Source organism: Oncorhynchus nerka, linkage group LG13 (genome assembly GCF_034236695.1).
Source record: "Oncorhynchus nerka isolate Pitt River linkage group LG13, Oner_Uvic_2.0, whole genome shotgun sequence".
In the NCBI taxonomy this organism is placed as follows: Eukaryota; Metazoa; Chordata; class Actinopteri; order Salmoniformes; family Salmonidae; genus Oncorhynchus; species Oncorhynchus nerka.
In genome coordinates, this window is record NC_088408.1 from 96,759,677 (window position 1) to 96,776,938 (window position 17,262).

A 17,262-nucleotide genomic window follows, 5' to 3' on the forward strand; every position below is an offset into this window, starting at 1 on the left:
ATTGATAGTAGTAGTAGTAGTAGTGGGTAGTAGTAGTAGTAGTAGTAGTAGTAGTGGTAGTACTAGTAGTTGTAGTAGTAGTGAAAGTAGTAGTTGTTGTTGTAATTGTGGTAGGAGCAGTGGTAGTACTAGCAGAAGTAGTGATAGTAGTAGTAGTAGTAGCAGTGGTAGTTGTAGTAGTAGTGAATGTGTTGTAGTAGTAGACTGTCACTAATGCCACACCCTATACTGGTTGGTGTAAACCATAGGGTGAGTACCGGGGAAGAGGTACACTCTCAGAAAGAAGGGTTCCTAAACTGTTGGCAGTGGTGGAAAAAGTCCCCAAATGTCATACTTGAGTATAAGTAAATATACTTTAGTAGAAAATGACTCAAAAGTGAAAGTCACCCAGTAATACTCTGCTTTAGTAAAATTCAAAAAGTATTTTGTTTTAAATGTACTGAAGTATCAAAAGTAAATCTAATAACACAAATATACTTAAGTATATAAAGTAAAAGTATACATTGTTTCAAATTCCAACTGTTAAGCAAACCAGACTGCACCATTTTCTTTTTCTTTTAACGTATGGATAGCCAGGGGAACACTCCAACACTCCAACACTCCAACACTCCAACACTCCAACACTTTCAACACTCCAACACTTTCAACACTCCAACACTTTCAACACTCCAACACTTTCAACACTCCAACACTTTCAACACTCCAACACTTTCAACAATCCAACACTCCAACACTTTCAACACTCCAACACTTTCAACACTCCAACACTCCAACACTTTCAACAACACTCCAACACTTTCAACACTTTCAACACTCCAACACTCCAACACTCCAACAATCCAACACTCCAACACTCCAACAATCCAACACTCCAACACTCCAACACTTTCAACACTCCAACACTTTCAACACGCCAACACGCCAACACGCCAACACTCCAACACGCCAACACTCCAACACTTTCAACAACACTCCAACAAACACTCCAACACTTTCAACACTCCAACACTCCAACACTCCAACAATCCAACACTTTCAACACTCCAACACTCCAACACTCCAACAATCCAACACTTTCAACACTCCAACACTCCAACACTCCAACAATCCAACACTCCAACACTTTCAACACTCCAACACTCCAACACTCCAACACTTTCAACACTCCAACACTTTCAACACTCCAACACTTTCAACACTCCAACACTCCAACACTCCAACACTTTCAACACTCCAACACTCCAACACTTTCAACACTCCAACACTCCAACACTTTCAACACTCCAACACTTTCAACACTCCAACACTCCAACACTTTCAACAATCCAACACTCCAACACTCCAACACGAAGACATCATTTACAACTGAAGCATGTGTGTTTAGTGAGTCCGCCAGATCAGAGGCAGGGATGACCAGGGATGTTCTCTGTTTAGTGAGTCCGCCAGATCAGAGGCAGTAGGGAGGACCAGGGATGTTCTCTGTTTAGTGAGTCCGCCAGATCAGAGGCAGTAGGGAGGACCAGGGATGTTCTCTGTTTTAGTGAGTCCGCCAGATCAGAGGCAGTAGGAAGGACCAGGGATGTTCTCTGTTTAGTGAGTCCGCCAGATCAGAGGCAGTAGGGAGGACCAGGGATGTTCTCTGTTTAGTGAGTCCTCCAGATCAGAGGCAGTAGGGATGACCAGGGATGTTCTCTGTTTAGTGAGTCCTCCAGATCAGAGGCAGTAGGGATGACCAGGGATGTTCTCTGTTTAGTGAGTCCTCCAGATCAGAGGCAGTAGGGATGACCAGGGATGTTCTCTGTTTAGTGAGTCCTCCAGATCAGAGGCAGTAGGGATGACCAGGGATGTTCTCTGTTTAGTGAGTCCTCCAGATCAGAGGCAGTAGGGATGACCAGGGATGTTCGCTTGATAAGTGCGTGAATGGACCATTTTCCTGTCCTGCTAAGCATTCGAAATGTAACCTGTATTTTTGTGTGTCATGGGAAATGTGTGGAGTAAAAAGTAGATCATTTTCTTTTGCAATGTAGTGAAGTAAAAATAAAAGACAAAAGTATAAATAGTTAAGTAAAGTACAGATTCCCTCAAAAAACTACTGAAGTAGTACTTTAAAGTATTTTTACTGAAGTACTTTACACCACTGGCAAAGGGATAAAGTCCTTCCGTTTTGATCTGAAGGCAAGGGTTCTTTGTCAGGTGAAGGGTTCTACCTAGAAACTTTGACAACCTAAGAACTGTTTTTGGAAGGCAAGGGTTCTTTGTCAGGCGAAGGGTTCTACCTAGAAACTTTGACAACCTAAGAACTGTTTTTGGAAGGCAAGGGTTCTTTGTCAGGCGAAGGGTTCTACCTAGAAACTTTGACAACCTAAGAACTGTTTTTGGAAGGCAAGGGTTCTTTGTCAGGCGAAGGGTTCTACCTAGAAACTTTGACAACCTAAGAACCGTTTTTGGAAGGCAAGGGTTCTTTGTCAGGCGAAGGGTTCTACCTAGAAACTTTGACAACCTAAGAACTGTTTTTGGAAGGCAAGGGTTCTTTGTCAGGCGAAGGGTTCTACCTAGAAACTTTGACAACCTAAGAACTGTTTTTGGAAGGCGAAGGGTTCTTTGTCAGGCGAAGGGTTCTACCTAGAAACTTTGACAACCTAAGAACTGTTTTTGGAAGGCAAGGGTTCTTTGTCAGGCGAAGGGTTCTACCTAGAAACTTTGACAACCTAAGAACTGTTTTTGGAATGCAAGGGTTCTTTGTCAGGCGAAGGGTTCTACCTAGAAACTTTGACAACCTAAGAACCGTTTTTGGAAGGCAAGGGTTCTTTGTCAGGCGAAGGGTTCTACCTAGAAACTTTGACAACCTAAGAACTGTTTTTGGAAGGCAAGGGTTCTTTGTCAGGCGAAGGGTTCTACCTAGAAACTTTGACAACCTAAGAACTGTTTTTGGAAGGCAAGGGTTCTTTGTCAGGCGAAGGGTTCTACCTAGAAACTTTGACAACCTAAGAACTGTTTTTGGAAGGCAAGGGTTCTTTGTCAGGCGAAGGGTTCTACCTAGAAACTTTGACAACCTAAGAATCGTTTTTGTACGAAAGGTTGAATCTGAATAAGCTTTTTCATTGTAGTATCTTTCCTTTCTTTGAAATAGTGTCTGGGCTTTAGTGTTTACCTCAATGTTTGAACTTTACCATCAACATGAGGAACATGATATGTTTTAAAAGATAAGTGGGATAATATTTTAAACTGTAGCTTTATGGGAATATGTATGCACGTATCCGGTATCCCCGTAATAATAATTAAATATACAGTACTGACATAGCTGATCTCTTTACCATGCATCTTTTCTGGGATTTTATTGAGAAGAGAGCACGAGAATAGAAGGGAGTATGAGTGAACCAGCAGTATATTGTATGGTACACTGTAAATTGGCTAGTTTTACCTAGATCTTTCTGTGTAACATTTATAGTGTTGATTTAGTAGTTAAATTAACACTCAATGGTGTAACATTGACCCCAGTGTTGATGTTAATAACCAGAGTTGAGTTTGATTGTGTTGTGTAAAACCCCTCAAAACTACACCCAGCATTATCATATTTCCCAGCATGCTCTATTGCTGGTTGATTTTCAGAATTGTTTGTTTTAATATGTACATTAATATGTACATTGACTGGTTGATTAAGCTTATGCTACACAAAGACATCCATTTGTCTAAATGTATGTCTAATATTTTATTTATTTGATTTATTGCACCCGTTACTGAGATGGCTTTTCCAGTGTAGATGGTTGAGGCAGTCTCATTGATAAGTCTTCCCTACCCTGGCAGTCATGCTGCATACAGGTGGGTGATTAAAAGTTCCAATTGTGGCTTACTCTCTGGCTGTATTCCAATAGGAATTACACATTACTTTACCAGCCAGCATAATGTGAGTTGCTGTCAAATCTAATCAAATCCATTTTTATTTGTCACATGCGCCAAATACAACAGGTGTAGTAGACCTCACAGTGAAATGCTGAATACAACAGGTGTAGTAGACCTCACAGTGAAATGCTGAATACAACAGGTGTAGTAGACCTCACAGTGAAATGCTGAATACAACAGGTGTAGTAGACCTCACAGTGAAATGCTGAATACAACAGGTGTAGTAGACCTCACAGTGAAATGCTGAATACAACAGGTGTAGTAGACCTCACAGTGAAATACTGAATACAACAGGTGTAGTAGACCTTACAGTGAAATGCTGAATACAACAGGTGTAGTAGACCTCACAGTGAAATACTGAATACAACAGGTGTAGTAGACCTTACAGTGAAATGCTGAATACAACAGGTGTAGTAGACCTTGCATTGAAATGCTGACTACAACAGGTGTAGTAGACCTTACAGTGAAATGCTGCACTATGACACTGCATAGTGTATAGAGGTCCTGGATGACAGGAAGATTGGCCCCAGTGACTTACTCGGCTGTACGCACTTCCCTCTGTAGCGCCTTACGGTCGGATTCCCGAGCAGTTGCATTACCAGGCGGTGATGCAACCGGTCAGGATGCTCTCGATGGTGCAGCTGTTGAACTTTTTGAGGATCTGGGGACCCATGCCAAAACTTTTCAGTCTCCTGAGAGTCTTGGTGTGTTTGGACCATGATAGTTTGTTGGTGATGTGGACACCAAGGTACTTGAAACTCTAGACCTGCTCCACTACAGCCCCGTCGATGTTAATTGAGGACGTGTTCGGCCCTTCCTTTTCCTGTGTTCCAGGATCAGCTCCTTTGTCTTGCTGACGTTGAGGGAGAGGTTGTTGTCCTGGCAATACACTGCCAGATCACTGATCTCCGACCTATAGTCTGTCTCATCGTTGTCGGTGATCAAGCCTACCACTGTTGTGTCGTCAGCAAACTTAAGGATGGTGTTGGAGTCGTGCTTGGAGACACAGTCGTGGATGGACAAGGAGTACAGGGACTAAGCACGCACCCCTGAGGGGCCCCCGTATTGAGGATCAACGTGGCAGATTTGTTGTTACCTACCCTTACCACCTGGGGGCAGCCTGTCAGGAAGTCCAGGATCCAGTTGCAGAGGGAGGTGTTTAGTCCCAGGGTCCTTAGCTTATTGATGAGCTTTGAGGGCACTATGGTGTTGAACGCTGATCTGTAGTCAATGAATAGCATTACATCTCACATACTGTTCCTTTTGTCCAGGTGGGAAACAGAAGTGTGGAGTGCAATAGAGATTGATCATCTGTGGATCTGTTGGGGTGGTTTGCGAATTGGAGTGGGTCTAGGGTTTCCGGGATGATGGTGTTGATGTGAGACATGACCACCCTTTCAAAGCACTTCATGGCTACGGGGATGTAGTCATTTAGGCAGGCCACCTTCTCTTTCTTGGGCACAGGGACTATGGTGATCTGCTTGAAACATGTAGGTATTACAGACTCGGTCGGGGAGAGGTTTTAAAATGTCAGTGAAGACACTTGCCAGTTGGTCCACACATGCAATAAGTACATGTCCTGGTAATCTGTCTGGCCCTGCGGCCTTGTGAATCTTGACCTGTTGTTTATCATGCTCTAATGGAGAGCATGATCACACAGTCTTCCGGAACAGTTGGTGCTCTCATGCATGCTTCTGTGTTGCTTGCCTCGAAGCGAGCATAAAAGGTCCACTTCAATCAGTGTAGATGAAAGGGAGGAGACAGGTTAAAGAAGTATGTTTAAGCCTTGAGACAATTGAAACATGGATTGTGTATGTGTACCATTCAGAGGGTGAATGGGCAAGGCAACTCAATATTAGGAAGGTGTCCTTAATGCTTTTTACACTCATAGTCTAGGATAGTCAGAAAAAGTTACATTTTAAAGGCTAATAAGGCTGGTGGAACCGTTCATAGAGGGTTCTAGGTCGAACCATTTACTGAGGATTCTATGAAGCACCAAAAAGGGTTCCCCTATGGGGACAAACCAAAGAACCCGTTATGGTTCTACTTAGCACCTTTTCTTTCTAAGAGTGTAGAATCAGTCACTAGTGGTGGTGATATGTAGGAGAATGTTCTGTTGTAGTCTGTGTGTTTGTGTGTGTCTGTGTGCTGACTGACTGGCTGACTGATTGACTGAATGACTGATTGATTGACTGAATGATTGATTGACTGGCTGACTGATTTACTAATTTATTGACTGAATGATTGACTGACTGACTGGCTGGCTGACTGATTTACTGGTTGACTGATTGATTGATTGATTGATTGATTGACTGATTGATTGACTTGTTGATTGTCTGACTGACTAGCTGACTGATTGATTGACTGGTTGACTGACTGATTGACTGACTGACTGATTGACTGGCTGACTGATTGACTGGCTGACTGGTTGACTGGTTGACTGATTGATTGATTGATTGACTGGTTGATTGATTGATTGATTGATTGACTGATTGATTGATTTGTTGATTGACTGACTGACTAGCTGACTGATTGATTGACTGGTTGACTGACTGATTGACTGACTGACTGATTGACTGGCTGACTGATTGACTGGCTGACTGATTGACTGGTTGACTGATTGATTGATTGATTGACTGATTGACTGGTTGATTGATTGATAGATTGATTGACTGATTGATTGATTTGTTGATTGACTGACTGACTAGCTGACTGATTGATTGACTGGTTGACTGACTGATTGATTGACTGACTAACTGGCTGACTGATTGATTGACTGACTGACTGATTGACTGGTTGACTGATTGATTGATTGACTGATTGATTGACTTGTTGGTTGACTGACTGATTGATTGACTGACTGACTGATTGACTGGCTAACTGATTGACTGGCTGACTGATTGATTGACTGACTGACTGATTGACTGGCTGACTGATTGACTGACTGGCTGATGGATTGATTGACTGACTGGTTGACTGACTGATTGATTGACTGGCTGACTGACTGATTCATTGACTGGCTGACTGATTGACTGACTGACTTTTTGACTAATTGATTGACTTTTTGACTGATTGATTGACTGACGTTTTGACTAATTGATTGACTGATTGATTGATTGATTGACTGACTTTTTGACTAATTGATTGACTGACTGATTGATTGACTGCATTTGCTCCACAGGTCCTGGACAGTATCTATTTCTCTCGGAGGTTCCATGTGCGCTGTGTGGCCCAGGCCCGGGACAAGTCCGGCCATCTTGGAACACCCCTGAGGAGTAACATAGCAACCATCGGCACCGAGGGTTCCATATGCCACACCCCTGTTACCACGGGAACAGCCCGAGGGTTCCAGGCCCAGTCGTTCATCGCCAGTCTGAAGTATCTGGATGTTAAACACAAGGAGCACCCCAACCGGTGAGCAGGGAGTCATTCACACACAAACACAATGAGCAGGTGTGCAAACACACAAACAGTCATGCAGCCAAACATACTACAACACAAGAAGCTACCCAACCGATGAGCTCACCAAACACAAACATATCTGCATATGGTCTATAATAGTTCTAGAACACCTCCATATGGTATATAATAGTTCTAGAACACCTCCATATGGTATATAATAGTTCTAGAACACCTCCATATGGTATATAATAGTTCTAGAACACCTCCATATGGTATATAATAGTTCTAGAACACCTCCATATGGTATATAATAGTTCTAGAACACCTCCATATGGTATATAATAGTTATAGAACACCTCCATATGGTATATAATAGTTCTAGAACACCTCCATATGGTATATAATAGTTATAGAACACCTCCATATGGTATATAATAGTTATAGAACACCTCCATATGGTATATAATAGTTATAGAACACCTCCATATTGTATATAATAGTTATAGAACACCTCCATATTGTATATAATAGTTATAGAACACCTCCATATTGTATATAATAGTTATAGAACACCTCCATATTGTTTATAATAGTTATAGAACACCTCCATATGGTATATAATAGTTATAGAACACCTCCATATTGTATATAATAGTTATAGAACACCTCCATATGGTATATAATAGTTATAGAACACCTCCATATGGTATATAATAGTTATAGAACACCTCCATATTGTATATAATAGTTATAGAACACCTCCATATTGTATATAATAGTTATAGAACACCTCCATATTGTATATAATAGTTATAGAACACCTCCATATTGTATATAATAGTTATAGAACACCTCCATATTGTATATAATAGTTATAGAACACCTCCATATGGTATATAATATTTCTAGAACACCTCCATATGGTATATAATAGTTATAGAACACCTCCATATTGTATATTATAGTTATAGAACACCTCCATATTGTATATAATAATTATAGAACACCTCCATATGGTTTATAATAGTAGATCACCTACATATGGTTTATAATAGTTATAGAACACCTACATATTGTATATAATAGTTCTAGAACACCTCCATATGGTATATAATAGTTATAGAACACCTACGTATTGTCTATAATAGTTCTAGAACACCTACATATGGAATATAATAGTTCTAGAACACCTCCATATGGTTTATAATAGTTATAGAACACCTCCATATGGTATATAATAGTTATAGAACACCTCCATATGGTTTATAATAGTTATAGAACACCTCCATATGGTATATAATAGTTCTAGAACACCTCCATATGGTATATAATAGTTATAGAACACCTCCATATTGTATATAATAGTTATAGAACACCTCCATATGGTATATAATAGTTATAGAACACCTCCATATGGTATTTAATAGTTATAGAACAGCTCCATATGGTATATAATAGTTCTAGAACACCTCCATATTGTATATAATAGTTATAAAACACCTCCATATGGTATATAATAGTTATAGAACACCTCCATATGGTATATAATAGTTATAGAACACCTCCATATGGTATATAATAGTTATAGAACACCTCCATATGGTATATAATAGTTATAGAACACCTCCATATGGTATATAATAGTTATAGAACACCTCCATATGGTATATAATAGTAGATCACCTACATATGGTTTATAATAGTTCTAGAACACCTCCATATGGTCTATAATAGTTCTAGAACACCTCCATATGGTATATAATAGTTATAGAACACCTCCATATGGTATATAATAGTTATAGAACACCTCCATATGGTATATAATAGTTATAGAACACCTCCATATGGTTTATAATAGTTATAGAACACCTCAATATGGTTTATAATAGTTATAGAACACCTCCATATGGTATATAATAGTTATAGAACACCTCCATATGGTATATAATAGTTATAGAACACCTCCATATGGTATATAATAGTAGATCACCTACATATGGTTTATAATAGTTATAGAACACCTCCATATGGTATATAATAGTTCTAGAACACCTCCATATGGTATATAATAGTTATAGAACACCTCCATATGGTATATAATAGTTATAGAACACCTCCATATTGTATATAATAGTTATAGAACACCTAAATGACGTAAATGTAAATATATAATAGTTATAGAACACCTCCATATTGTATATAATAGTTATAGAACACCTCCATATGGTATATAATAGTTATAGAACACCTCCATATGGTATATAATAGTTATAGAAAACCTCCATATGGTATATAATAGTTATAGAACACACCAATATTGTATATAATAGTAGATCACCTCCATATTGTATATAATAGTTATAGAACACCTCCATATGGTATATAATAGTTATAGAACACCTAAATGACGTAAATGTAAATATATAATAGTTATAGAACACCTCCATATTGTATATAATAGTTATAGAACACCTCCATATGGTATATAATAGTTATAGAACACCTCCATATGGTATATAATAGTTATAGAACACCTCCATATGGTATATAATAGTTATAGAACACCTCCATATGGTATATAATAGTTATAGAACACCTCCATATGGTATATAATAGTTATAGAACACCTCCATATTGTATATAATAGTTATAGAACACCTCCATATGGTATATAATAGTTATAGAACACCTCCATATGGTATATAATAGTTATAGAACACACCAATATTGTATATAATAGTAGATCACCTCCATATTGTATATAATAGTTATAGAACACCTCCATATGGTATATAATAGTTATAGAACACCTCCATATGGTATATAATAGTTATAGAACACCTCCATATGGTATATAATAGTTATAGAACACCTCCATATGGTATATAATAGTTATAGAACACCTCCATATGGTATATAATAGTTATAGAACACCTCCATATGGTATATAATAGTTCTAGAACACCTCCACATGGTATATAATAGTTCTAGAACACCTCCATATGGTATATAATAGTTATAGAACATCTATATATGGTCTATAATAGTTATAGAACACCTCCATATGGTTTATAATAGTAGATCACCTACATATGGTTTATAATAGTTATAGAACACCTCCATATGGTATATAATAGTTATAGAACACCTCCATATGGTATATAATAGTTATAGAACACCTACATATGGTATATAATAGTTATAGAACACCTCCATATGGTATATAATAGTTATAGAACACCTCCATATGGTATATAATAGTTATAGAACACCTCCATATGGTTTATAATAGTAGATCACCTACATATGGTTTATAATAGTTATAGAACACCTCCATATGGTATATAATAGTTATAGAACACCTCCATATGGTATATAATAGTTATAGAACACCTCCATATTGTATATAATAGTTATAGAACACCTCCATATGGTATATAATAGTTATAGAACACCTACATATGGTCTATAATAGTTATAGAACACCTCCATATGGTTTATAATAGTAGATCAACTCCATATTGTATATAATAGTTATAGAACACCTCCATATGGTATATAATAGTTATAGAACACCTCCATATGGTATATAATAGTTATAGAACAACTCCATATTGTATATAATAGTTATAGAACACCTCCATATGGTATATAATAGTTATAGAACACCTCCATATGGTTTATAATAGTAGATCAACTCCATATTGTATATAATAGTTATAGAACACCTCCATATGGTATATAATAGTTATAGAACACCTCCATATGGTATATAATAGTTATAGAACACCTACATATGGTATATAATAGTTATAGAACACCTCCATATGGTTTATAATAGTAGATCAACTCCATATTGTATATAATAGTTATAGAACACCTCCATATGGTATATAATAGTTATAGAACACCTCCATATGGTATATAATAGTTATAGAACAACTCCATATTGTATATAATAGTTATAGAACACCTCCATATGGTATATAATAGTTATAGAACACCTCCATATGGTATATAATAGTTATAGAACACCTCCATATGGTTTATAATAGTTATAGAACACCTCCATATGGTTTATAATAGTAGATCACCTACATATGGTTTATAATAGTAGATCACCTCCATATGGTATATAATAGTTCTAGAACACCTCCATATGGTATATAATAGTTCTAGAACACCTCCATATGGTATATAATAGTTCTAGAACACCTCCATATGGTATATAATAGTTATAGAACACCTCCATATTGTATATAATAGTTATAGAACACCTCCATATGGTATATAATAGTTATAGAACACCTCCATATGGTATATAATAGTTATAGAACACCTCCATATTGTATATAATAGTTATAGAACACCTCCATATGGTATATAATAGTTATAGAACACCTCCATATGGTATATAATAGTTATAGAACACCTCCATATGGTATATAATAGTTATAGAACACCTCCATATGGTTTATAATAGTTATAGAACACCTCCATATGGTTTATAATAGTAGATCACCTACATATGGTTTATAATAGTTATAGAACACCTCCATATGGTCTATAATAGTTATAGAACACCTCCATATGGTTTATAATAGTTATAGAACACCTCCATATGGTATATAATAGTTATAGAACACCTCCATATGGTATATAATAGTTATAGAACACCTCCATATTGTTTATAATAGTTATAGAACACCTCCATATGGTTTATAATAGTTATAGAACACCTCCATATGGTTTATAATAGTAGATCACCTACATATGGTTTATAATAGTAGATCACCTCCATATTGTATATAATAGTTATAGAACACCTCCATATGGTATATAATAGTTATAGAACACCTCCATATGGTATATAATAGTTCTAGAACACCTCCATATTGTATATAATAGTTATAGAACACCTCCATATGGTATATAATAGTTATAGAACACCTCCATATGGTTTATAATAGTAGATCAACTCCATATTGTATATAATAGTTATAGAACACCTCCATATGGTATATAATAGTTATAGAACACCTCCATATGGTATATAATAGTTATAGAACACCTCCATATGGTATATAATAGTTATAGAACACCTCCATATGGTATATAATAGTTATAGAACACCTCCATACGGTATATAATAGTTCTAGAACATCTCCATATGGTATATAATAGTTATAGAACACCTCCATATTGTATATAATAGTTCTAGAACACCTCCATATGGTATATAATAGTTATAGAACACCTCCATACGGTTTATAATAGTAGATCACCTCCATATTGTATATAATAGTTATAGAACACCTCCATATTGTATATAATAGTTCTAGAACACCTCCATATGGTATATAATAGTTCTAGAACACCTCCATATGGTATATAATAGTTATAGAACACCTCCATATTGTATATAATAGTTATAGAACACCTCCATATGGTATATAATAGTTCTAGAACACCTCCATATGGTATATAATAGTTATAGAACACCTCCATATTGTATATAATAGTTATAGAACACCTCCATATGGTTTATAATAGTAGATCACCTCCATATGGTATATAATAGTTATAGAACACCTCCATATGGTATATAATAGTTATAGAACACCTCCATATGGTATATAATAGTTATAGAACACCTCCATACGGTTTATAATAGTAGATCACCTCCATATTGTATATAATAGTTATAGAACACCTCCATATTGTATATAATAGTTATAGAACACCTCCATATGGTATATAATAGTTATAGAACACCTCCATATGGTCTATAATAGTTCTAGAACACCTCCATATGGTATATAATAGTTATAGAACACCTCCATATGGTCTATAATAGTTATAGAACACCTCCATATTGTATATAATAGTTATAGAACACCTCCATATGGTATATAATAGTTATAGAACACCTCCATATTGTATATAATAGTTCTAGAACACCTCCATATTGTATATAATAGTTCTAGAACACCTCCATATTGTATATAATAGTTATAGAACACCTCCATATGGTATATAATAGTTCTAGAACACCTCCATATGGTATATAATAGTTATAGAACACCTCCATATGGTATATAATAGTTATAGAACACCTCCATATGGTTTATAATAGTTATAGAACACCTCCATATGGTATATAATAGTTATAGAACACCTCCATATGGTATATAATAGTTATAGAACACCTCCATATGGTTTATAATAGTTATAGAACACCTCCATATGGTATATAATAGTTCTAGAACACCTCCATATGGTATATAATAGTTATAGAACACCTCCATATTGTATATAATAGTTATAGAACACCTCCATATGGTATATAATAGTTATAGAACACCTCCATATGGTATTTAATAGTTATAGAACACCTCCATATGGTATATAATAGTTATAGAACACCTCCATATTGTATATAATAGTTATAGAACACCTCCATATGGTATATAATAGTTCTAGAACACCTCCATATGGTATATAATAGTTCTAGAACACCTCCATATGGTATATAATAGTTATAGAACACCTCCATATGGTATATAATAGTTATAGAACATCTCCATATTGTATATTATAGTTATAGAACACCTCCATATTGTATATAATAGTTATAGAACACCTCCATGTGGTATATAATAGTTATAGAACACCTCCATATGGTCTATAATAGTTCTAAAACACCTCCATATGGAATATACTAGTAGAACACCTACATATGGTACATTATAGTTCTAGAACACCTCCATATGGAATATAATAGTAGATCACCTACATATGGTACATAATAGTTCTAGAACACCTACACATGGTACTTAATAGTTCTAGAACACCTACATATGGTACATAATATTTATAGAACACCTACATATGGTCTATAATAGTAGAAAACCTCCATATGGTATATAATAGTTCTAGAACACCTTCATATTGTATGTAATAGTTCTAGAACACCTCCATATGGTCTATAATAGTTCTAGAACACATCCATGTGGTATATAATAGTTCTAGAACACCTACATGTGGTACATAATAGTTCTAGAACACCTCCATATGGTATATAATAGTTCTGGAACACCTCCATATGGTATATAATAGTAGAACACCTCCATATGGTATATAATAGTTCTAGAACACCTCCATATGGTATATAATAGTTCTAGAACACCTCCATATGGTATATAATAGTTCTAGAACACCTTCATATTGTATGTAATAGTTCTAGAACACCTCCATATGGTCTATAATAGTTCTAGAACACATCCATGTGGTATATAATAGTTCTAGAACACCTACATGTGGTACATAATAGTTCTAGAACACCTCCATATGGTATATAATAGTTCTGGAACACCTCCATATGGTATATAATAGTAGAACACCTCCATATGGTATATAATAGTTCTAGAACACCTCCATATGGTATATAATAGTTCTAGAACACCTCCATATGGTATATAATAGTTCTAGAACACCTCCATATGGTATATAATAGTTCTAGAACCTCCTCCATATGGTATATAATAGTTTTAGAACATCTACATATGGTCTATAATAGTTCTGGAACACCTCCATATGGTATATAATAGTAGAACACCTCCATATGGTATATAATAGTTCTACAACACCTCCATGTTGTATGTAATAGTTCTAGAACCTCCTCCATATGGTATATAATAGTTTTAGAACATCTACATATGGTCTATAATAGTTCTAGAACACTAACCTTGTGTTATCTTCTTTTTCATCTGCAGTATCCACATCTCGGTGCAGATCCCCCACCAGGACGGTATGCTGCCCCTAGTGTCCAGCATGCCCCTCCACAACCTGCACTTCCTGCTGTCGGAGTCCATCTACAGACAACAGCACATCTGTTCAAACCTGGTCACTCTCAAAGACCTGCAGGGGGTCTCTGGTGAGCGTACACACACTTGATCACACACACACACACACACACACACACACACACACACACACGCACACTGATGTGCACCAAATAATATAAATCCTCCCTTTAACAAAAGTGTGTTTGATGTGTGTTTCAGAGACTGGTTTCCTGGATGATGTCCAGTATGACAGTATCTCTCTGGGTCCGGGTTATGACAGACCCTACCAGTTCAACCCCGGTGTCCGAGAGGCTAAGAGCATCCAGCTGTATAAACACCTCAACCTGAAGAGCTGCATCTGGACCTTCGATGCCTACTACGACATGACGGAACTCATAGACGTCTGTGGAGGCTCTGTCACTGCTGACTTCCAGGTACGCTACAATACGCCCTGCAGTGGGTTAGGGGGTCACATAGAGGGTTAGGGGGTCACATAGATGGTTAGGGGGTCACATAGAGGTTTAGGGGTCACATAGAGGGGTTAGGGGGTCACATAGAGGGCTTAGGGTCACATAGAGGGTTAGAGGGTCACATAGAGGGGTTAGGGGGTCACATAGAGGGCTTAGGGTCACATAGAGGGTTAGGGGGTCACATAGGGGGTCACATAGAGGGGTTAGGGGTTCACATAGAGGGGTTAGGGGTCACATAGAGGGTTAGGGGTCACATAGAGGGGTTAGGGGGTCACATAGAGGGTTAGGGGGTCACATAAAGGGTTAGGGGGTCACATAGAGGGGTTAGGGGGTCACATAGAGGGTTAGGGGGTCACATAGAGGGTTAGAGGGTCACATAGAGGGTTAGGGGGTCACATAAAGGGTTAGGGGGTCACATAGAGGGGTTAGGGGGTCACATAGAGGGTTAGGGGGTCACATAGAGGGTTAGGGTCACATAGAGGGTTAGAGGGTCACAAAGAGGGTTAGGGGGTCACATAGAGGGTTAGGGGGTCACATAGAGGGTTAGGGGTCACATAGAGGGCTTAGGGTCACATATAGGGTTAGGGGTCACATAGAGGGTTAGGGGTCACATAGAGGGTTAGGGTTCACATAGAGGGTTAGGGTCACATAGAGGGCTTAGGGGGTCACATAGAGGATTAGGGGGTCACATAGAGGGCTTAGGGTCACATAGAGGGTTAGGGGGTCACATAGAGGGTTAGGGGTCACATAGAGGGTTAGGGGTCACATAGAGGGCTTAGAGGTGTTCCCATAGAGGATTAGGGGGTCAGATGGAGGGCTAGGGGTCACATAGTGGGTTAGGTGTCACATAGAGGGTTAGGGGTCATATAGAGGAGTAGGGGGTCACATAGAGGGTTAGCGGGTCACATAGAGGCGTAGGGGTCATATAGAGAATTAGGGGGTCACATAGAGTGTTAGGGGTCACATAGAGGGTTAGGGGGTCACATGGAAGGCTAGGGGTCACATAGAGGGTTAGGGGTAACATAGTGGGTTAGGGGTCACATAGAGGATTATGGGGTCACATAGAGGGCTAGGGGTCACATAGAGGCCTTAGGGGTCACATAGAGGGTTAGGGGTCACATAGAGGGTTAGGGGTCACATAGAGGGTTAGGGATCACATAGTGGTTTAGGGGGTCACATAGTGGGTTAGGGGTCACATAGAGGGTTAGTGGTCATATAGAGGGTTAGGGGGTCACATAGTGGGTTAGGGGTCACATTGAGTGTTAGGGGTCACATAGAGGATTATGGGGTCACATAGAGGGCTTAGGGGTCACATAGAGGGTTAGGGGTCACATAGAGGGATAGAGGGTCACATAGAGTGTTCGGGGTCACATAGAGGGTTAGGGGGTCACATGGAAGGCTAGGGGTCACATAGTGGGTTAGGGGTCACATTGAGGGTTAGGGGTCACATAGAGGATTATGGTGTCACATAGAGGGCTAGGGGTCACATAGAGGGCTTAGGGGTCACATAGAGGGTTAGGGGTCACATAGAGGGTTAGGGGTCACAGAGGGTTAGGGGTCACATAGAGGGTTAGGAGTCACATAGAGTGTTAGGGCTCACATAGTGGGTTAGGGGTCACATAGAGGGTTAGGGGTCACATAGT

The 17,262-nt window shown here is 38.0% G+C and overlaps 1 protein-coding gene across 1 annotated transcript in view; it reads left to right on the forward strand.

Annotated features, from left to right (window-relative positions):
• LOC115122266 (extracellular matrix organizing protein FRAS1-like) overlaps positions 1–17,262 on the forward strand; it is a 523,719-nt gene that overhangs the window by 493,467 nt on the left and 12,990 nt on the right. Inside the window, 3 exon segments of the mRNA XM_065027018.1 lie at positions 7,082–7,314; positions 15,078–15,238; positions 15,369–15,583. Coding sequence (XP_064883090.1) covers positions 7,082–7,314; positions 15,078–15,238; positions 15,369–15,583 — 609 coding nt within the window.